The 18,197-nt window shown below is 44.9% G+C and overlaps 1 protein-coding gene, 1 long non-coding RNA gene, 1 other non-coding gene and 1 pseudogene across 18 annotated transcripts; 2 read left to right on the top strand and 2 right to left on the bottom strand.

Annotated features, from left to right (window-relative positions):
• Positions 1-1,538: 1,538 nt before the first annotated feature.
• LOC127925518 (uncharacterized) lies at positions 1,539-4,579 on the bottom strand. Of its 15 annotated transcripts, XR_008121147.1 has the most exons (7): positions 4,437-4,570; positions 3,682-3,775; positions 3,300-3,581; positions 3,114-3,207; positions 2,274-2,461; positions 1,898-2,085; positions 1,540-1,709 (listed from the first exon to the last, which is right to left on the bottom strand). It is a non-coding gene; the product is annotated as an uncharacterized LOC127925518 (long non-coding RNA). The 15 variants fall into 15 exon arrangements; XR_008121146.1 differs by lacking the exon at positions 3,114-3,207 and having other exon boundaries at positions 1,539-1,709; positions 2,274-2,367; XR_008121155.1 differs by lacking the exon at positions 1,898-2,085 and having other exon boundaries at positions 2,368-2,461.
• A 1,629-nt stretch (positions 4,580-6,208) lies between these two features.
• On the bottom strand, positions 6,209-15,551 carry LOC118375529 (OCIA domain-containing protein 1-like). 2 transcript variants are annotated; one of them, XM_035762116.2, is made up of 9 exons: positions 15,284-15,551; positions 14,912-14,996; positions 14,678-14,731; positions 13,115-13,162; positions 12,901-13,027; positions 12,714-12,801; positions 8,434-8,527; positions 6,969-7,133; positions 6,209-6,734 (listed from the first exon to the last, which is right to left on the bottom strand). In XM_035762116.2, exons 1-9 carry the CDS (start codon positions 15,332-15,334, stop codon positions 6,694-6,696), a joined length of 753 nt encoding a protein of 250 aa, XP_035618009.2. In that variant the 5' UTR covers positions 15,335-15,551; the 3' UTR covers positions 6,209-6,693. The 2 variants fall into 2 exon arrangements, with proteins under 2 accessions (XP_035618009.2, XP_052366428.1); XM_052510468.1 differs by having other exon boundaries at positions 6,209-6,731.
• A 1,349-nt stretch (positions 15,552-16,900) lies between these two features.
• Positions 16,901-17,064, top strand: LOC127925522 (U1 spliceosomal RNA). Its single transcript, XR_008121160.1, has one exon. It is a non-coding gene; the product is annotated as a U1 spliceosomal RNA (small nuclear RNA).
• Positions 17,065-18,047: 983 nt separating this feature from the next.
• On the top strand, positions 18,048-18,197 carry LOC127925523 (uncharacterized; annotated as a pseudogene).

Here is an 18,197-nt window from a genome sequence, read left to right as displayed (position 1 = left end):
CTTACCTAGTTAAAAAAAAATATATATCATATTTGTGATACCATTTGAAAGGAAACACTTTGAAGTTTGGAAATGTGAAATTAATGTAGGAGAATATAACACATTAGATCAGGTAAAAGATAATACAAACCAAAAAACATGCGTTTTCTATTTTATCATCTTTGAAACCCAAAAAGGGGTGGCAGCGTAGCCTAGTGGTTAGAGCGTTGGACTAGTAACCGGAAGGTTGCGAGTTCAAACCCCTGAGCTGACAAGTTAACCCACTGTTCCCAGGCCGTCATTGAAAATAAGAATCTGTTCTTAACTGACTTGCCTGGTTAAATAAAGGTAAAAAAAAAAAAAGAAAGTCCATAGGCAGTTTAGTTGTAATTTAGATTTTGGCCACCAGGTGGCATCAGTGGGTGGGCAAAGTTTCAGACTGATCCAGTGAAGCATTTAATTTACGACACAATATTTTGTATCAGGTCTGCCAGGAGTTTGCCAATTGATACATTTTCAAGTACATAACTATAGAGAACATACAAAAATGTCATAAATGAAGGATAATTAGCTTCCCTACAGAAAAAAAACACTAACCTTCACACATCTAGATGGCCGAGCGGGGTGGTTGTGTGGCCAGAGACAGCAGGGGTTAAAACTGTAGAACCCAGTTCCTACATTTGAATATAAAAAATGGATTTTTATCAAACAAAACCATGCTACATTTTATCTCGGGGATCCTCAGGATGACAAATTAGAGCAAGACTATTGAATTGTAAGTACATTATTTACCTTCAGAGGTGAATGTATTAAACCCAGTTGCCGTGATAAGTGTTTTGTTGTTGTGCACTCTCCTCAAACAATAGCATGGTGTTTTTTTCACTGTAATAGCTACTGTAAATTGGACATTGCAGGTGGATTAACTAGAATTGAAGCTATATATATCGCCTATATATAAGACATGTCAATGTCCCGGAAAGTTGGCTGTTACTTTCTTCATTGTAGTCACATTAGGGTCAGTTTAGGGACACTGATCCCATAGAGGTGAAATAAAAATGTGCATTTAAAAACGACACGTTTCAATCCATACTGCTGATTGGTTTATCGACCCTAGGTTGTCAGATTGCAACCATATAGATAGAGGACTTATATTGTGCTATTATTGCTTCTGTGGCAGCACCATTGCCTCAATCTCATTTTTGTTTGTAGACTTTCTTCACGATTGGCTGATCCATCCTGATGACGCGGTTGGACATGACTCCTACAGGGTCACCAGGAGGTGTCCGTTGATAATATTCCTAACTAAATAATCTGCTTTTTATAGACAAGTATTCTTAGTGTGGTTGTTAATATATACAACAACAACAACATCCCCTCATAGGTATTTCATTTGGAACAATACGGATATATTATATATTTAAATATTCTTTTACTTTTTTTAAAGAACTGGTTTAATAATCATATCCTGCTGACGAGTCAACTTTTTAAATGCAGAAGGATTGTTACGCAATTATGAGGATTTTTAAAAATGTAATTACAGTATCCTTTACACACCTAGAGAGTTCTCCATAGTCTAATGCTGTTCCATCTGTAACTCTCATGTTATTTAGAGGTGTAACCAGACCTCACCTTGTTGACCTGCCCTCCTAGAGAGTTCTCCATAGTCTGATGCTGTTCCATCTGGAACTCTCATGTTATTTAGAGGTGTAACCAGACCTCACCTTGTTGACCTGTCCTCCTAGAGAGTTCTCCATAGTCTCTGATACTGTTCCATCTGGAACTCTCATGTTATTTAGAGGTGTAACCAGACCTCACCTTGTTGACCTGCCCTCCTAGAGAGTTCTCCATAGTCTCTGATACTATTCCATCTGGAACTCTCATGTTATTTAGAGGTGTAACCAGACCTCACCTTGTTGACCTGCCCTCCTAGAGAGTTCTCCATAGTCTCTGATGCTGTTCCATCTGGAACTCTCATGTTATTTAGAGGTGTAACCAGACCTCACCTTGTTGACCTGTCCTCCTAGAGAGTTCTCCATAGTCTCTGATGCTATTCCATCTGGAACTCTCATGTTATTTAGAGGTGTAACCAGACCTCACCTTGTTGACCTGTCCTCCTAGAGAGTTCTCCATAGTCTCTGATGCTATTCCATCTGGAACTCTCATGTTATTTAGAGGTGTAACCAGACCTCACCTTGTTGACCTGCCCTCCTAGAGAGTTCTCCATAGTCTCTGATGCTGTTCCATCTGGAACTCTCATGTTATTTAGAGGTGTAGCCAGACCTCACCTTGTTGACCTGCCCTCCTAGAGAGTTCTCCATAGTCTCTGATGCTATTCCATCTGGAACTCTCATGTTATTTAGAGGTGTAACCAGACCTCACCTTGTTGACCTGCCCTCCTAGAGAGTTCTCCATAGTCTCTGATGCTGTTCCATCTGGAACTCTCATGTTATTTAGAGGTGTAACCAGACCTCACCTTGTTGACCTGTCCTCCTAGAGAGTTCTCCATAGTCTCTGATGCTATTCCATCTGGAACTCTCATGTTATTTAGAGGTGTAACCAGACCTCACCTTGTTGACCTGTCCTCCTAGAGAGTTCTCCATAGTCTCTGATGCTATTCCATCTGGAACTCTCATGTTATTTAGAGGTGTAACCAGACCTCACCTTGTTGACCTGTCCTCCTAGAGAGTTCTCCATAGTCTCTGATGCTGTTCCATCTGGAACTCTCATGTTATTTAGAGGTGTAACCAGACCTCACCTTGTTGACCTGCCCTCCTAGAGAGTTCTCCATAGTCTCTGATGCTGTTCCATCTGGAACTCTCATGTTATTTAGAGGTGTAACCAGACCTCACCTTGTTGACCTGTCCTCCTAGAGAGTTCTCCATAGTCTCTGATGCTATTCCATCTGGAACTCATGTTATTTAGAGGTGTAACCAGACCTCACCTTGTTGACCTGACCTCCTAGAGAGTTCTCCATAGTCTAATGCTGTTCCATCTGGAACTCATGTTATTTAGAGGTGTAACCAGACCTCACCTTGTTGACCTGTCCTCCTAGAGAGTTCTCCATAGTCTCTGATGCTATTCCATCTGGAACTCTCATGTTATTTAGAGGTGTAATCAGACCTCACCTTGTTGACCTGCCCTCCTAGAGAGTTCTCCATAGTCTCTGATGCTGTTCCATCTGGAACTCTCATGTTATTTAGAGGTGTAACCAGACCTCACCTTGTTGACCTGTCCTCCTAGAGAGTTCTCCATAGTCTAATGCTGTTCCATCTGGAACTCTCATGTTATTTAGAGGTGTAACCAGACCTCACCTTGTTGACCTGCCCTCCTAGAGAGTTCTCCATAGTCTCTGATGCTATTCCATCTGGAACTCTCATGTTATTTAGAGGTGTAACCAGACCTCACCTTGTTGACCTGCCCTCCTAGAGAGTTCTCCATAGTCTCTGATGCTATTCCATCTGGAACTCTCATGTTATTTAGAGGTGTAACCAGACCTCACCTTGTTGACCTACCCTCCTAGAGAGTTCTCCATAGTCTCTGATGCTATTCCATCTGGAACTCTCATGTTATTTAGAGGTGTAACCAGACCTCACCTTGTTGACCTGCCCTCCTAGAGAGTTCTCCATAGTCTCTGATGCTGTTCCATCTGGAACTCTCATGATTATGTTATTTAGAGGTGTAGCCAGACCTCACCTTGTTGACCTGCCCTCCTAGAGAGTTCTCCATAGTCTCTGATGCTATTCCATCTGGAACTCTCATGTTATTTAGAGGTGTAACCAGACCTCACCTTGTTGACCTGCCCTCCTAGAGAGTTCTCCATAGTCTCTGATGCTGTTCCATCTGGAACTCTCATGTTATTTAGAGGTGTAACCAGACCTCACCTTGTTGACCTGCCCTCCTAGAGAGTTCTCCATAGTCTCTGATGCTGTTCCATCTGGAACTCTCATGTTATTTAGAGGTGTAACCAGACCTCACCTTGTTGACCTGTTGACCTCCTAGAGAGTTCTCCATAGTCTCTGATGCTGTTCCATCTGGAACTCTCATGTTATTTAGAGGTGTAACCAGACCTCACCTTGTTGACCTGCCCTCCTAGAGAGTTCTCCATAGTCTCTGATGCTGTTCCATCTGGAACTCTCATGTTATTTAGAGGTGTAACCAGACCTCACCTTGTTGACCTGCCCTCCTAGAGAGTTCTCCATAGTCTCTGATGCTGTTCCATCTGGAACTCTCATGTTATTTAGAGGTGTAACCAGACCTCACCTTGTTGACCTGCCCTCCTAGAGAGTTCTCCATAGTCTCTGATGCTGTTCCATCTGGAACTCTCATGTTATTTAGAGGTGTAACCAGACCTCACCTTGTTGACCTGCCCTCCTAGAGAGTTCTCCATAGTCTCTGATGCTGTTCCATCTGGAACTCTCATGTTATTTAGAGGTGTAACCAGACCTCACCTTGTTGACCTGCCCTCCTAGAGAGTTCTCCATAGTCTAATGCTGTTCCATCTGGAACTCTCATGTTATTTAGAGGTGTAACCAGACCTCACCTTGTTGACCTGCCCTCCTAGAGAGTTCTCCATAGTCTCTGATGCTGTTCCATCTGGAACTCTCATGTTATTTAGAGGTGTAACCAGACCTCACCTTGTTGACCTGCCCTCCTAGAGAGTTCTCCATAGTCTCTGATGCTGTTCCATCTGGAACTCTCATGTTATTTAGAGGTGTAACCAGACCTCACCTTGTTGACCTGTCCTCCTTAATCCAGTTGACTCTCCAATAGGGAAAATGTGTTTCTCCTTGTTCCCTCAGAACGGGATATTTTTAATCAATTCCTTATGTGGGGCGGCAGGGTTAGAGCGTTGGTCTAGTAACCGGAAGGTTCAAACCCCCGAGCTGACAAGGTACAAATCTGTCGTTCTGCCCCTGAACAGGCAGTTAACCCACTGTTCCCAGGCCGTCATTGAAAATAAGAATTTGTTCTTAACTGACTTGCCTGGTTAAATGAAGGTAAATAAAAATGTCACAACTTACTGGAATACATTTGTCAATAATGTCTGTTGGTGGGGAGAGAAAAAAAAGTCTGGTTATTAACCACAAATACCTGCTTGTTTAACAAGGTGAAAGATGATCCATAAGTATGACCCTGGGAATCATTACCTGCAGAAACTATTTTTTTTTTTTTTAAATACATTAACATGAACTGTATTTTGTGTTGAGCATCCAGAAACAGTTGTGCATTTATTATTGTGTTGTCTACATGTAAAGAAATGACAAGATATTCAGCAGTTTTTGATTTACTTTTGTTTTTTTAATGGGAGAATGTGCTGCTCCGTTTCCTTAACTATAATAAGGAAAACCATTTTTTTTTTAAACCTCAAATCTAATTATGCTAATGCCCAAATATCATATACATAAATGTAAATTCACTAATAACAAACCACACATCCATGTTTTCCATAAGGAATCCGAGCAGTACATTAAGACCATTCTACAATCTTCTGATGAGAAAGCCTTTAGAAACAATCAATGTGTGTTTCTTTTAAGTTCTTTGTATAATGTGTTGTACCCCCCCCAGGCACCCCCCCAGGCACATGTTACCATTGTCTGTTTGTATTACTTCTTGTATGTATACTTGATAGAGGAATTCTTAATCCCTTTATGTTTTATTGCCAAAATCAATTCAATTCGCACTCATTCCTAATTCATGATAAGTTGTAAGTTTATCATTTGCATGAATTAGCAAGAGACCAGTCTTAAAAACAAGTTCAGCATTTATTCTTGATGAGTACTCCATGCTTACACACATTACCACAGGTTATAAACTGAACATGACATCATCAGTTTCCCGCCCTCTCTCCGATTCTCACAAGAACCCATTGTTTTAGGAATGGAACGTTTCCCAGGCATTTCTTATCTGTCTGAAAAGCCACAGCATCCCTCCTCCTTAAACTTTCCCAGGAGACACAGACACAATTCATTTCTGCTTACATTTTCAGTAACAGTACAATTAAGAACCCATACTTTTCAAATCATAACATAATAGTATTAGCATGAATATTTCTAATCATTAATGTATACATAATTGATCATCTAAACTTAATTTTCCTCTATCAATACTGTTTTTCTGCAATAAAACAACAAAACACAGGAGGTATCAGCCAATGAATTGCCAAGGCCATTTGGCCAATCGAGGCCTCTTATCATTCTCTGATTGACAGACACACAAAAAGACAACGGTATGCAATTTCAAAACCAATTGGGTTTATTGACATGTTTTCAAAAGACAGAATCAGACAGACAAAATGGGAGAATCTCATTTCCTTGATTCCTCGCAGGGAGGGGCCTAGTTTTTAAAAATATATTTAAGTAATTTATCTGATGCTTATCGAGAGCAATTTACGGGAGCAATTGTGGTTAATTGCCTTGCTCAAGGGCACATCGACTGATTTTTTTATTTCTTCTCTCACCTAGTTGGTTCGGGGATTTGAACCAGCCAACCTTTAGGTTACTGGCCCAATGCTCTTTACCCCTAGGCTACCTGCCTACACCCTGACCTCTTCATCCAATGGGTTTTGAGGAGAGAGGATGCAAGGAATCAAGGAAATGCAATTGAGATTATCCCATAAATTCATAAATTGAGATGTAAATAATAGCAAAGCAACCAGAAGGGGTTTGTGGGTATTGTAGTCCAATCAGCACTGTCAGTGATAACAGATGGAGAGACTCACTCCTCCAAACTGTCTCCGTAGACGTTCTTCTTCCCTGCTAAAAGAGAGGAGACGATGAAGGGATGATTAACACCATTAGGGCTCTGGTCTAAAGTAGTGCACTATATAAGGGATCGGGTGCCATAGGGCTCCTGTCTAAAGTAGTGCACTATATAGGGCACTGGTCTAAAGTAGTGCACTATATAGGGAATAGGGTGCCATAGGGCTCTGGTCTAAAGTAGTGCACTACGTAGGGAATAGGGTGCCATTTGGGACACAACCACTGACTCACCGTCCTTCTTGGGGGCGGTCCTCCCTGGCCGGTCAGACTCTGGTTTGAGCAGCGTCTCAGCCTTCTGGGTAAGCGTGACCTCATAGGTTTCTCGGTTCTTGTTCCTTAGGTCCTCGTACATGATGGGCTTCCTCCTGGGCTCCTCGTCATCCAGGAACGACTGGGCTGGAAGGGGGCAGAGGTTTGAGGGTAAAGGTTAGAAGTCCTCGTACATGATTGGGCTCCTCGTCATATTGGAACGACTGGGCTTCAGGGGTCAGAGGTGACAGGTCAGGAAAAAGAACACGAGCACTTTTTATTTGACAAATTCAGGTAGGCCCATCCCAGTTTGCACAATTGCATTTTATGGATGGCAATCTGAACGCACAGAGATATCGCGACGAGATCCTGAGGCCCATTGTCGTGCCATTCATCCACCGCCATCACCTCATGTTTCAGCATGATAATGAACCGCCCCATGGCACAAAGATCTGTAAACAATTATTGGAAGCTGAACATGTCCCAGTTCCGTGACCTGCGTACACCAGACATTGAGCATGTTTAGAATGCTCTGGAAAGACCCGTGTACGACAGTGTGTTGCAGTTCCCGCCAAATTTCCAGCAGCTTTGCACAGCCATTGAAGAGGCAAATGGTGGCCATGTTCTGTTATAATCTCCACCCACCACAGCCAGAAGAGGACTGGCCACCCCACATAGCCTGGTTCCTCTCTTCCTAGGTTCCAGGCCTTTCTAGGGAGTCTTTCCTAGCCACCGTGCTTCTACACCTGCATTGCTTGCTGTTTGGGGTTTTAGGCTGGGTTTCTGTACAGCACTTTGAGATATCAGCTGATGTACGAAGGGCTATATAAATAAAACAATTATTTTAAAATGGTGGTCACACCAGATAGTGAGTGGTTTTCTGATCCAAACCCCTACTTTAAAAATATATATATATTTTTAAAAGGTATCTGTATTCCCAGTCCTGTGAAACCCATAGATTAGGGCCTAATGAATATATATATATTTTTAAAAGGTATCTGTATTCCCAGTCCTGTGAAACCCATAGATTAGGGCCTAATGAATATATATATATTTTTTAAAGGTATCTGTATTCCCAGTCCTGTGAAACCCATAGATTAATGAATATATATATATTGACTGATTTCCTTATATGAACAGTAACTCAGAAATTGTTGCATGATCTGTTTAAAAAAATATATTTTGCAACTGACCTAAGATCAGTGTCTAGGGCCAACTTCACCCTGCACCCTTCCCGGCTCGGTTCCTAGTGAAAACGACCCTGGGCTGCAGGTGACAGACATTCAAGAAATACAGGTTAGAGGTCAGAGGTTGAGCAGCAGAAGGAGAGGCGGAGGGGGGAGGGTTAGACTGAGGTTAAATCAGGCAGTTCTAACTAGGAGGATACCGTTGGAGGGTTGTCATGGTTAACAACTGTAGTTAGGTTACTACTTGCTGCCACGGTTACCTGGCATGTTGTAGTCAACGTCTGCAGCGGTGCGGCTGGTCTGTGCCGCGGTGGGGGCGTCACTGTATCCATAGTCTCTGGCGTTGGGCGGGACCTGACACACACACAATCAAAACGGGAACACGTGGTGTTGGAATTTTTTTTACATTTATTTTATTTCACCTTTATTTAACCAGGTAGGCAAGTTGAGAACAAGTTCTCATTTACAATTGCGACCTGGCGACCTGGAATGACTGGAGATCAGGTTGGACACGGACTGATATGTAACACTGAGCCAGTGACGGCCTCAGATACAGTTGTGGTCAGACTGCAAGTGTTGTTGGAGAAGCTCATCGTACATCCAGGACAACACTCCTCGGTATCAGACAGATGCAGCTACTACAACACTAGACTGAGACTGTGTTGACCACTCTGTCTCCCAGCTACTACAACACTAGACTGTGTTGACCACTCTGTCTCCCAGCTACTACAACACTAGACTGTGTTGACCACTCTGTCTCCCAGCTACTACAACACTAGACTGTGTTGACCACTCTGTCTCCCAGCTACTACAACACTAGACTGTCTCCCAGCTACTACAACACTAGACTGTGTTGACCACTCTGTCTCCCAGTCTCCCAGACTACTACAACACTAGACTGTGTTGACCACTCTGTCTCCCAGCTACTACAACACTAGACTGTGTTGACCACTAGCTACTACAACACTAGACTGTGTTGACCACTCTGTCTCCCAGCTACTACAACACTAGTCCACTCCCAGCTACTACAACACTCCCAGACTGTGACTTGACCACCACTGTCTCCCAGCTACTACAACACTAGACTGTGTTGACCACTCTGTCTCCCAGCTACTACAACACTAGACTGTGTTGACCACTCTGCTACTACAACACAGACTAGTCTCCCAGCTACTACAACACTAGACTGTGTTGACCACTCTGTCTCCCAGCTACTACAACACTAGACTGTGTTGACCACTCTGTCTCCCAGCTACTACAACACTAGACTGTGTTGACCACTCTGTCTCCCAGCTACTACAACACTAGACTGTGTTGACCACTCTGTCTCCCAGCTACTACAACACTAGACTGTGTTGACCACTCTGTCTCCCAGCTACTACAACACTAGACTGTGTTGACCACTCTGTCTCCCAGCTACTACAACACTAGACTGTGTTGACCACTCTGTCTCCCAGCTACTACAACACTAGACTGTGTTGACCACTCTGTCTCTCCAGCTACTACAACACTAGACTGTGTTGACCACTGTCTCCCAGTCTCCCAGCTACTAGCTACAACACTAGACTGTGTTGACCACTCTGTCTCCCAGCTACTACAACACTAGACTGTGTTGACCACTCTGTCTCCCAGCTACTACAACACTAGACTGTGTTGACCACTGTCTCCCAGCTACCAACACTCTGTGTTGACCACCTGTCTCCCAGCTACTACAACACTAGACTGTGTTGACCAGCTACTACAACACTGTCTCCCAGCTACTACAACACTAGACTGTGTTGACCACTCTGTCTCCCAGCTACTACAACACTAGACTGTGTTGACCACTCTGTCTCCCAGCTACTACAACACTAGACTGTGTTGACCACTCCTCAGCTACTACAACACTAGACTGTGTGTGACCAACACTAGACTGTCTCCCCCAGCTACTACAACACTAGACTGTGTTGACCACTCTGTCTCCCAGCTACTACAACACTAGACTGTGTTGACCACTCTGTCTCCCAGCTACTACAACACTAGACTGTGTTGACCACTCTGTCTCCCAGCTACTACAACACTAGACTGTGTTGACCACTCTGTCTCCCAGCTACTACAACACTAGACTGTGTTGACCACTCTGTCTCCCAGCTACTACAACACTAGACTGAGACTGTGTTGACCACTCTGTCTCCCAGCTACTACAACACTAGACTGTGTTGACCACTCTGTCTCCCAGCTACTACAACACTAGACTGTGTTGACCACTCTGTCTCCCAGCTACTACAACACTAGACTGTGTTGACCACTCTGTCTCCCAGCTACTACAACACTAGACTGTGTTGACCACTGTCTCCCAGCTACTACAACACTCTGTGTTGACCACTCTCTCCCAGCTACTACAACACTAGACTGTGTTGACCACTCTGTCTCCCAGCTACTAGACTGTGTTGACCACTGTCTCCCAGCTACTACAACACTAGACTGTGTTGACCACTCTGTCTCCCAGCTACTACAACACTAGACTGTGTTGACCACTCTGTCTCCCAGCTACTACAACACTAGACTGTGTTGACCACTGTCTCCCAGCTACTACAACACTAGACTGTGTTGACTCTGTCTCCCAGCTACTACAACACTAGACTGTGTTGACCACTGTGTCTCCCAGCTACTACAACACTAGACTGTGTTGACTCTCCCAGCTACTACAACACTAGACTGTGTTGACCCACTCTGTCTCCCAGCTACTACAACACTAGACTGTGTTGACCACTCTGTCTCCCAGCTACTACAACACTAGACTGTGTTGACCACTCTGTCTCCCTACTACTACAACACTAGACTGTGTTGACCCTGTCTCCCAGCTCTGACCCTCTGTCTCCCAGCTACTACAACACTAGACTGTGTTGACCACTCTGTCTCCCAGCTACTACAACACTAGACTGAGACTGTGTTGACCACTCTGTCTCCCAGCTACTACAACACTAGACTGTGTTGACCACTCTGTCTCCCAGCTACTACAACACTAGACTGTGTTGACCACTCTGTCTCCCAGCTACTACAACACTAGACTGTGTTGACCACTCTGTCTCCCAGCTACTACAACACTAGACTGTGTTGACCACTCTGTCTCCCAGCTACTACAACACTAGACTGTGTTGACCACTCTGTCTCCCAGCTACTACAACACTAGACTGTGTTGACTACTACAACACTGTGCTACTACAACACTAGACTGTGTTGACCACTCTGTCTCTACAACAACACTAGACTGTGTTGACCACTCTGTCTCCCAGCTACTACAACACTAGACTGTGTTGACCACTCTGTCTCCCAGCTACTACAACACTAGACTGTGTTGACCACTCTGTCTCCCAGCTACTACAACACTAGACTGTGTTGACCACTCTGTCTCCCAGCTACTACAACACTAGACTGTGTTGACCACTGTCTCCCAGCTACTACAACACTAGACTGTGTTGACCACTGTCTCCCAGCTACTACAACACTAGACTGTGTTGACCACTCTGTCTCCCAGCTACTACAACACTAGACTGGACTGGACTTTCGGTTTCTAGTCCAACACACCAGGCTACCTGCCACCCCACATCCATTAACAGTCTTGTGTAACAGGAAGCTGGTTTGATGATGATGTCTTTTCCTATGTGTAAAATATACCAGATATTGTTGTTGTGTGGAGAGGGCCAGAGAGAAAAGGGAGGGGCCAGAGAGAACAGGGAGGGGCCAGAGAGAACAGGGAGGGGCCAGAGAGAACAGGGAGGGGCCAGAGAGAACAGGGAGGGGCCAGAGAGAACAGGGGGCAGAGAGAACAGGGAGGGGCCAGAGAGAACAGGAGGGGCCAGAGAGAACAGGGGGGGCCAGAGAGAACAGGGGGGGGCCAGAGAGAACAGGGAGGGGGCAGAGAGAACAGGGAGGGGGCAGAGAGAACAGGGGGGCAGAGAGAACAGGGGGGCAGAGAGAACAGGGGGGCAGAGAGAACAGGGGAGGCCAGAGAGAACAGGGGGGCAGAGAGAAACAGGGAGGGGGCAGAGAGAACAGGGAGGGGGCAGAGAGAACAGGGGGGGGCAGAGAGAACAGGGGGGCAGAGAGAACAGGGAGGGGGGGGGCAGAGAGAACAGGGGGGCAGAGAGAACAGGGGGGCAGAGAGAAACAGGGGGGCAGAGAGAACAGGGGGGGCAGAGAGAACAGGGTGGGCCAGAGAGAACAGGGGGGCAGAGAGAACAGGGGGCAGAGAGAACAGGGGGCAGAGAGAACAGGGGGGCAGAGAGAACAGGGGCGGGCCAGAGAGAACAGGGGGACCAGGGCGAGGTGACGATAACTGAGGAGGAATTGGCTAGGTACTGCTCTGTTTCAGCTGTCGTGGGCAGCCTCGCTGTTTGGAGAAGGAGGTGCTTCCTGTACTGTTGGTTGCCATGCATACAGGGAACTTTGAAATGTTTGGGTCCATTTTTTATGTACATTTGATGGGTGGATTCAAAGAAAGTATTTAAATGTGTGTGTGTGTGTGTGTGTGTGTGTGTGTGTGTGTGTGTGTGTGTACCTGGCTCTGGGGGTCAGAGGCCTGGAACATGGGGTCAAAGGTCACCTGGTCGGGGTCACTCATCTCTGACTGGGGCCCCTGAGACGACCTGAGAGAGAAAAGGAGAGTGAGTGAATGTGTGAGTGAGTGTGTGAGTGAGTGAGTGAGTGAGTGAGTGAGTGAGTGAGTGAGTGTTTGTGTTACTGACTGTGCGTTGGGTCTGGTCCTCTGTCTCAGTGCTTCTCCCAGAGGGGAGTGCTCCAGCCTCTTGAACTTCTCCTGACAATGTTTCATGTACGACATCTTCCCTGCCAGGTAGCCACACAGCCCCGCAACTGGGGACACACATCTGTATTACAATCTCATAATAACAATGCGCACACACTTTTTTATACACAAACATCTGTGTTCAGTAAACTCACAGGCCACTTTAGGGAGAGATCCAAACCTGGACGACAACGTCAGAGCTCCTAAAACACAGGAAGGAACACAGGAGAGTCAATCTTGATGTCACCAGGGTTAAGACAGGAAGGAACACAGGAGAGTCAGTCTTGATGTCACCAGGGTTAAGACAGGAAGGAACACAGGAGAGTCAGTCTTGATGTCACCAGGGTTAAGACAGGAAGGAACACAGGAGAGTCAGTCTTGATGTCACCAGGGTTAAGACAGGAAGGAACACAGGAGAGTCAGTCTTGATGTCACCAGGGTTAAGACAGGAAGGAACACAGGAGAGTCAGTCTTGATGTCACCAGGGTTAAGACAGGAAGGAACACAGGAGAGTCAGTCTTGATGTCACCAGGGTTAAGAGAGTCAGGAAGGAAGGAACACAGGAGAGTCAGTCTTGATGTCACAGGGTTAAGACAGGAAGGAACACAGGAGAGTCAGTCTTGATGTCACCAGGGTTAAGACAGGAAGGAACACAGGAGAGTCAGTCTTGATGTCACCAGGGTTAAGACAGGAAGGAACACAGGAGAGTCAGTCTTTGATGTCACCAGGGTTAAGACAGGAAGGAACACACCAGGGGAAGGAACACAGGAGAGTCAAGAAGACAGGAAGGAACACAGGAGAGTCAGTCTTGATGTCACCAGGGTTAAGACAGGAAGGAACACAGGAGAGTCAGTCTTGATGTCACCAGGGTTAAGACAGGAAGGAACACAGGAGAGTCAGTCTTGATGTCACCAGGGTTAAGACAGGAAGGAACACAGGAGAGTCACTTGATGTCACCAGGGTTAAGACAGGAAGGAACACAGGAGAGTCGGTCTTGATGTCTCTTGATGTCACCAGGGTTAAGACAGGAAGGAACACAGGAGAGTCAGTCTTGATGTCAGGAAGGAACACAGGAGAGTTAAGTCTTGATGTCAGGAAGACAGGAAGGAACACAGGAGAGTCAGTCTTGATGTCACCAGGGTTAAGACAGGAAGGAACACAGGAGAGTCAGTCTTGATGTCACCAGGGTTAAGACAGGAAGGAACACAGGAGAGTCAGTCTTGATGTCAGGGTTAAGACAGGGCTGCAGACACAGGAAGGAACAAGGAATGTATAGGTGGAACACAGGAGAGTACATCTTGAGTCACCAGGTCAACACAAAGGAACACAGGAGAGTCTCCTGTGTTCCTTAAAAGGAAGGAACTGGAAGGAACCACAGGTGACTCTCCTGTGTTCCTTCCTGTCTTAACCCTGGTGACTCTCCTGTGTTCCTTCCTGTCTTAACCCTGGTGACTCTCCTGTGTTCCTTCCTGTCTTAACCCTGGTGACTCTCCTGTGTTCCTTCCTGTCTTAACCCTGGTGACTCTCCTGTGTTCTGCAGAAAACACCTCCATCTTTTTGTCTGCCGCCTCTGCACTTTCATCTTGGACGCCACGTGTCATTAAGGTATCTCTAACCCGGAAGCTACTATTCTATATCAGAGTATTGTGATGCTCTCCTAGATCATACACTATCATACACTAAGATATAGTGATGATGGAAATGGGAGGTGGGCCTACCTTTATGGATGAGGCCTTGAGTGACAAGCATGCTGACCACTGAGAAGGGCACGGCTGTAGGAAGGGAGGGGAGAAACCAGGTTAGAATCACATGTGCACCAATACCTGTACACAGAAGGAATGATATATTGAGCATGAACCTGACACCTGTAAAACACAGACTCCTGTAAAAATATAGACTCCAGTAAAATCTATTGATATTTTGTTAGTCTTGTGTTGCCCATGGTAACTTACATCTGTACCAGAAACTCTCCTGGTTGCATTCTCTGAAGACTCTCCTCTCATCTTCTGTGGGGATATAATCCATTCCTACAGGACTCTACACACACACACACACACACACACACACACACACACACACACACACACACACAGGTTAGCTGTCCCAAAAACGAACCTTGAATGATTTTATAAATACATATTCATTGACGTAACCGTTTTGTGTTTTTTTGTTGTTGTCAATAATTCGAGTGCATAGAAAACGTTAGCTAGTTAGCCTCCAGCTTGCTAGTAGCAGTAAGCATGTTAAATGACTGCAAGTGACAGATGAGGGTAGCTAGGGAACAGTAGCTTAGTTACTGGAGCAGCTTACTGTTACGTGTTTACCTGTGCTTCGCCCTGTCGCTCATCTGTGAATCCGGTAGACATTGGTGTCATATTGTAAAACTATGTCGGTCAAACTTTGTATTTCAGAGCATGTATATCAACAACTGGCACAGACACACTCCCCGTATAGATTTCGTAAATGTCTGGTACAAATTCATAGCATGAATAGCAAAAACGTGCACAGACACACTCCCCGTGTTTGATTTCGTAAATATTAGGTTACAATGTCATTGCATGGAGCGAAGCTGACCCGGAAGTAGTAGTAGCTATGGAACGGGAAGTTTGACGAGGACTTTTATTTTGAATGTTTTTCTTAGCAGTAAAATCGCATTCAAAGAGGAACAACATTATAAGAGGAAATGTATTCCAGCTCTTTTTTCCCCTAAATCAATTTATCGAATTAACCCCAAGGGGTGTGGTATATGGCCAATATACCACGGCTAATGGCTGTTCTCATGCACGACACAATCCTCGCATTTTTTTGGTCTGATCATAGATTATCATTAGGATTGCTGCTGTCTGCTGCTATGATTACAAACCACACGACGAGGACGTTTGCTATCAATGTGCATTATATGGGGCGGCAGGGTAGCCTAGTGGTTCGAGCGTTGGACTAGAAACCGGAAGGTACAAATCTGTTCTTCTGCCCCTGAACAGGCAGTTAAACCCGCTGTTCCGAGGCCGTCATTGAAAATAAGAATTTGTTCTGAACTGACTTGCCTGGTTAAATAAAGGTCAAATAAAAAATAAAAATATCTCACAAGAGGGCAAGGGGATAAAGATGAAGCGCTAATGCGTATTCTGATTGATTGACTGATAGCATATGGAGCTGCCCACAAACAAACACACACCTCGGCGCACTCCGATCACGAGTATCATCCTGTCAATTTACAGATACAATTACAAATACGAGTATGGCCATGTCACTGAACATAGATCTTTCTATTTTCATGTTCTACTGTGTTATTGACTACTTTTGTTTATGTGTAACTCTGTGTTGTTGTTTTTGTCGCATTGCTTTGCTTTATTCTTGGCCAGGTCGCAGTTGTAAATGAGAACTTGTTCCCAACTAGCCGACCTGGTGAAATAAAACAATTAATTAAAAACCACCCATTGTAGCAACGACCGTGTTTTGTTAATGATGTACGAGGCTACTGTTTCTCCTCCATATCTGTTGGTCGTATGCCACCCTGTGGTCGATGGTGGAATCATATTTTACTGAGAGCAGAAAACAAGCGTGATGAAACTATTCCTACAACGTCTGGAACGCTACAAAACACCAGAAATAAGTGGTGTCTTTCGGTTGGCTGTGTGCACGAATGTGATTTCAGCATTTTGGTACATCGCCTACTTGTGTGTAACCAGACGGACATTTAGAGAACATATTCAATTAATATAGAATTTCTACCGTGTTGCATGATGGGAGTACAGTCAGACCGTGATATAATATAGTAAAACAAAATGTATTGCTTTTTCTTCGCCTTGTCCGCAACTGTATTCGTAAACATCATTAAACCTTGTTCAATATGATGTGGTATTATCAGTAGTAGAAGTGGTAACCGTGAGTCAAACACCTTTGTCCTAGAATCACTCCTCCTCTACCAACGTGTACAACTCATACTTACCTGGCAAGGGAGACACCGTGATCAAGAAGGCGGTTCACCCAGGGCGAGGCTCAGCCATTGCACTCCGGCTGTGCTGACCCCTGCGAATTTCTCAAATGTGGAAATCTCGATTGCATAATTTATGGTAGTGGGGGACTGCGTTCGCGCTCTCCCTGATCTTGATGTTAAAAAAATATACTAACAGATTTAATTTGACATGTGTTTCAACTCAAGAGTTCAATTGAGTTTCTTGTTGAGGAGAAATGTTCTTATCAGATGATTGGCAAGTTAAAACTCAACCTAATTGCCTCAGACATACATTTTGTCTTCTCATAACCCGGATGGATGTGTGTGATCTGTTATTGTGATGGGTGATTATGCCTGTCATGTCCTGATTATGTGAAGGAAAAGGCCTACTTCTGAATGCATACTTTTGCGCCCTCATGACGGAATCTGGATTGAGGTCTTTTATTTTCAAGATTATTAAATCATTTTTAGGACAGTTTGTAATTTAAGACCACAGTCAACCATTACCATGACAACAGACATTTCCCTGGTCAACCATTACTATGACAACAGACATTTCCCTGGTCAACCATTACCACGCCACAGACATTTCCCTGGTCAACCATTCCACAGACAATTCCCTGGTCACCCATTACCACGCCACAGACATTTCCCTGGTCAACCATTACCATGCCAACCATTACCATTCCACAGACATTTCCTGGTCAAGCATTACCATGACAACCATTTCCCTGGTAAACCATTACCATGACAGACATTTCCCTGGTCAACCATTCCACAGACAATGTCACCATTACCACGCCACAGACATTTCCCTGGTCAACCATTACCATTCCACAGACATTTCCCTGGTCAAGCATTACCATGACAACAGACATTTCCCTGGTAAACCATTACCATGACAACAGACATTTCCCTGGTCAACCATTACCACAACACAGACATTTCCCTGGTCAACCATTACCACGCCACAGAAATGTATTGCTTTTCCTCCGCTTTCTCCGCAACTGTATTCGTAAACGACATTAAACCCTGTTCAATATGATGTGGTATTATCAGTAGTAGAAGTGGTAACCGTGAGTCAAACACCTTTGTTCTGGAAGGATTTGCTCCTCTACCAACGTGTACAACTCATACTTACCTGGCAAGGGAGACACCGTGATCAAGAAGGCGGTTCACCCAGGGCGAGGCTCAGCCATTGCACTCCGGCTGTGCTGACCCCTGCGAATTTCTCAAATGTGGAAATCTCGATTGCATAATTTATGGTAGTGGGGACTGCGTTC

The sequence above is a fragment of the Oncorhynchus keta genome, unplaced genomic scaffold (assembly GCF_023373465.1).
Source record: "Oncorhynchus keta strain PuntledgeMale-10-30-2019 unplaced genomic scaffold, Oket_V2 Un_contig_5688_pilon_pilon, whole genome shotgun sequence".
Classification (NCBI taxonomy): domain Eukaryota; kingdom Metazoa; phylum Chordata; class Actinopteri; order Salmoniformes; family Salmonidae; genus Oncorhynchus; species Oncorhynchus keta.
The sequence above is the reverse complement of the archived record's forward strand: the minus strand, read 5'-3'. Positions and strand labels throughout refer to the sequence as shown.

Bases quoted from the DNA above. Each gene is read 5' to 3' on its own strand.
- LOC118375529 (XM_035762116.2), bottom strand. From the start codon at position 15,334: ATGACACCAATGTCTACCGGATTCACAGATGAGCGACAGGGCGAAGCA. The intron at 7,134-8,433 runs GTAACCGTGGCA...GCCCCCTTCCAG, and splicing joins CGTTGACTACAACATGCCAG to CCCAGTCGTTCCTGGATGAC. The intron at 6,735-6,968 runs GTGAGTCAGTGG...CCTCTCTTTTAG, and splicing joins GACCGCCCCCAAGAAGGACG to CAGGGAAGAAGAACGTCTAC.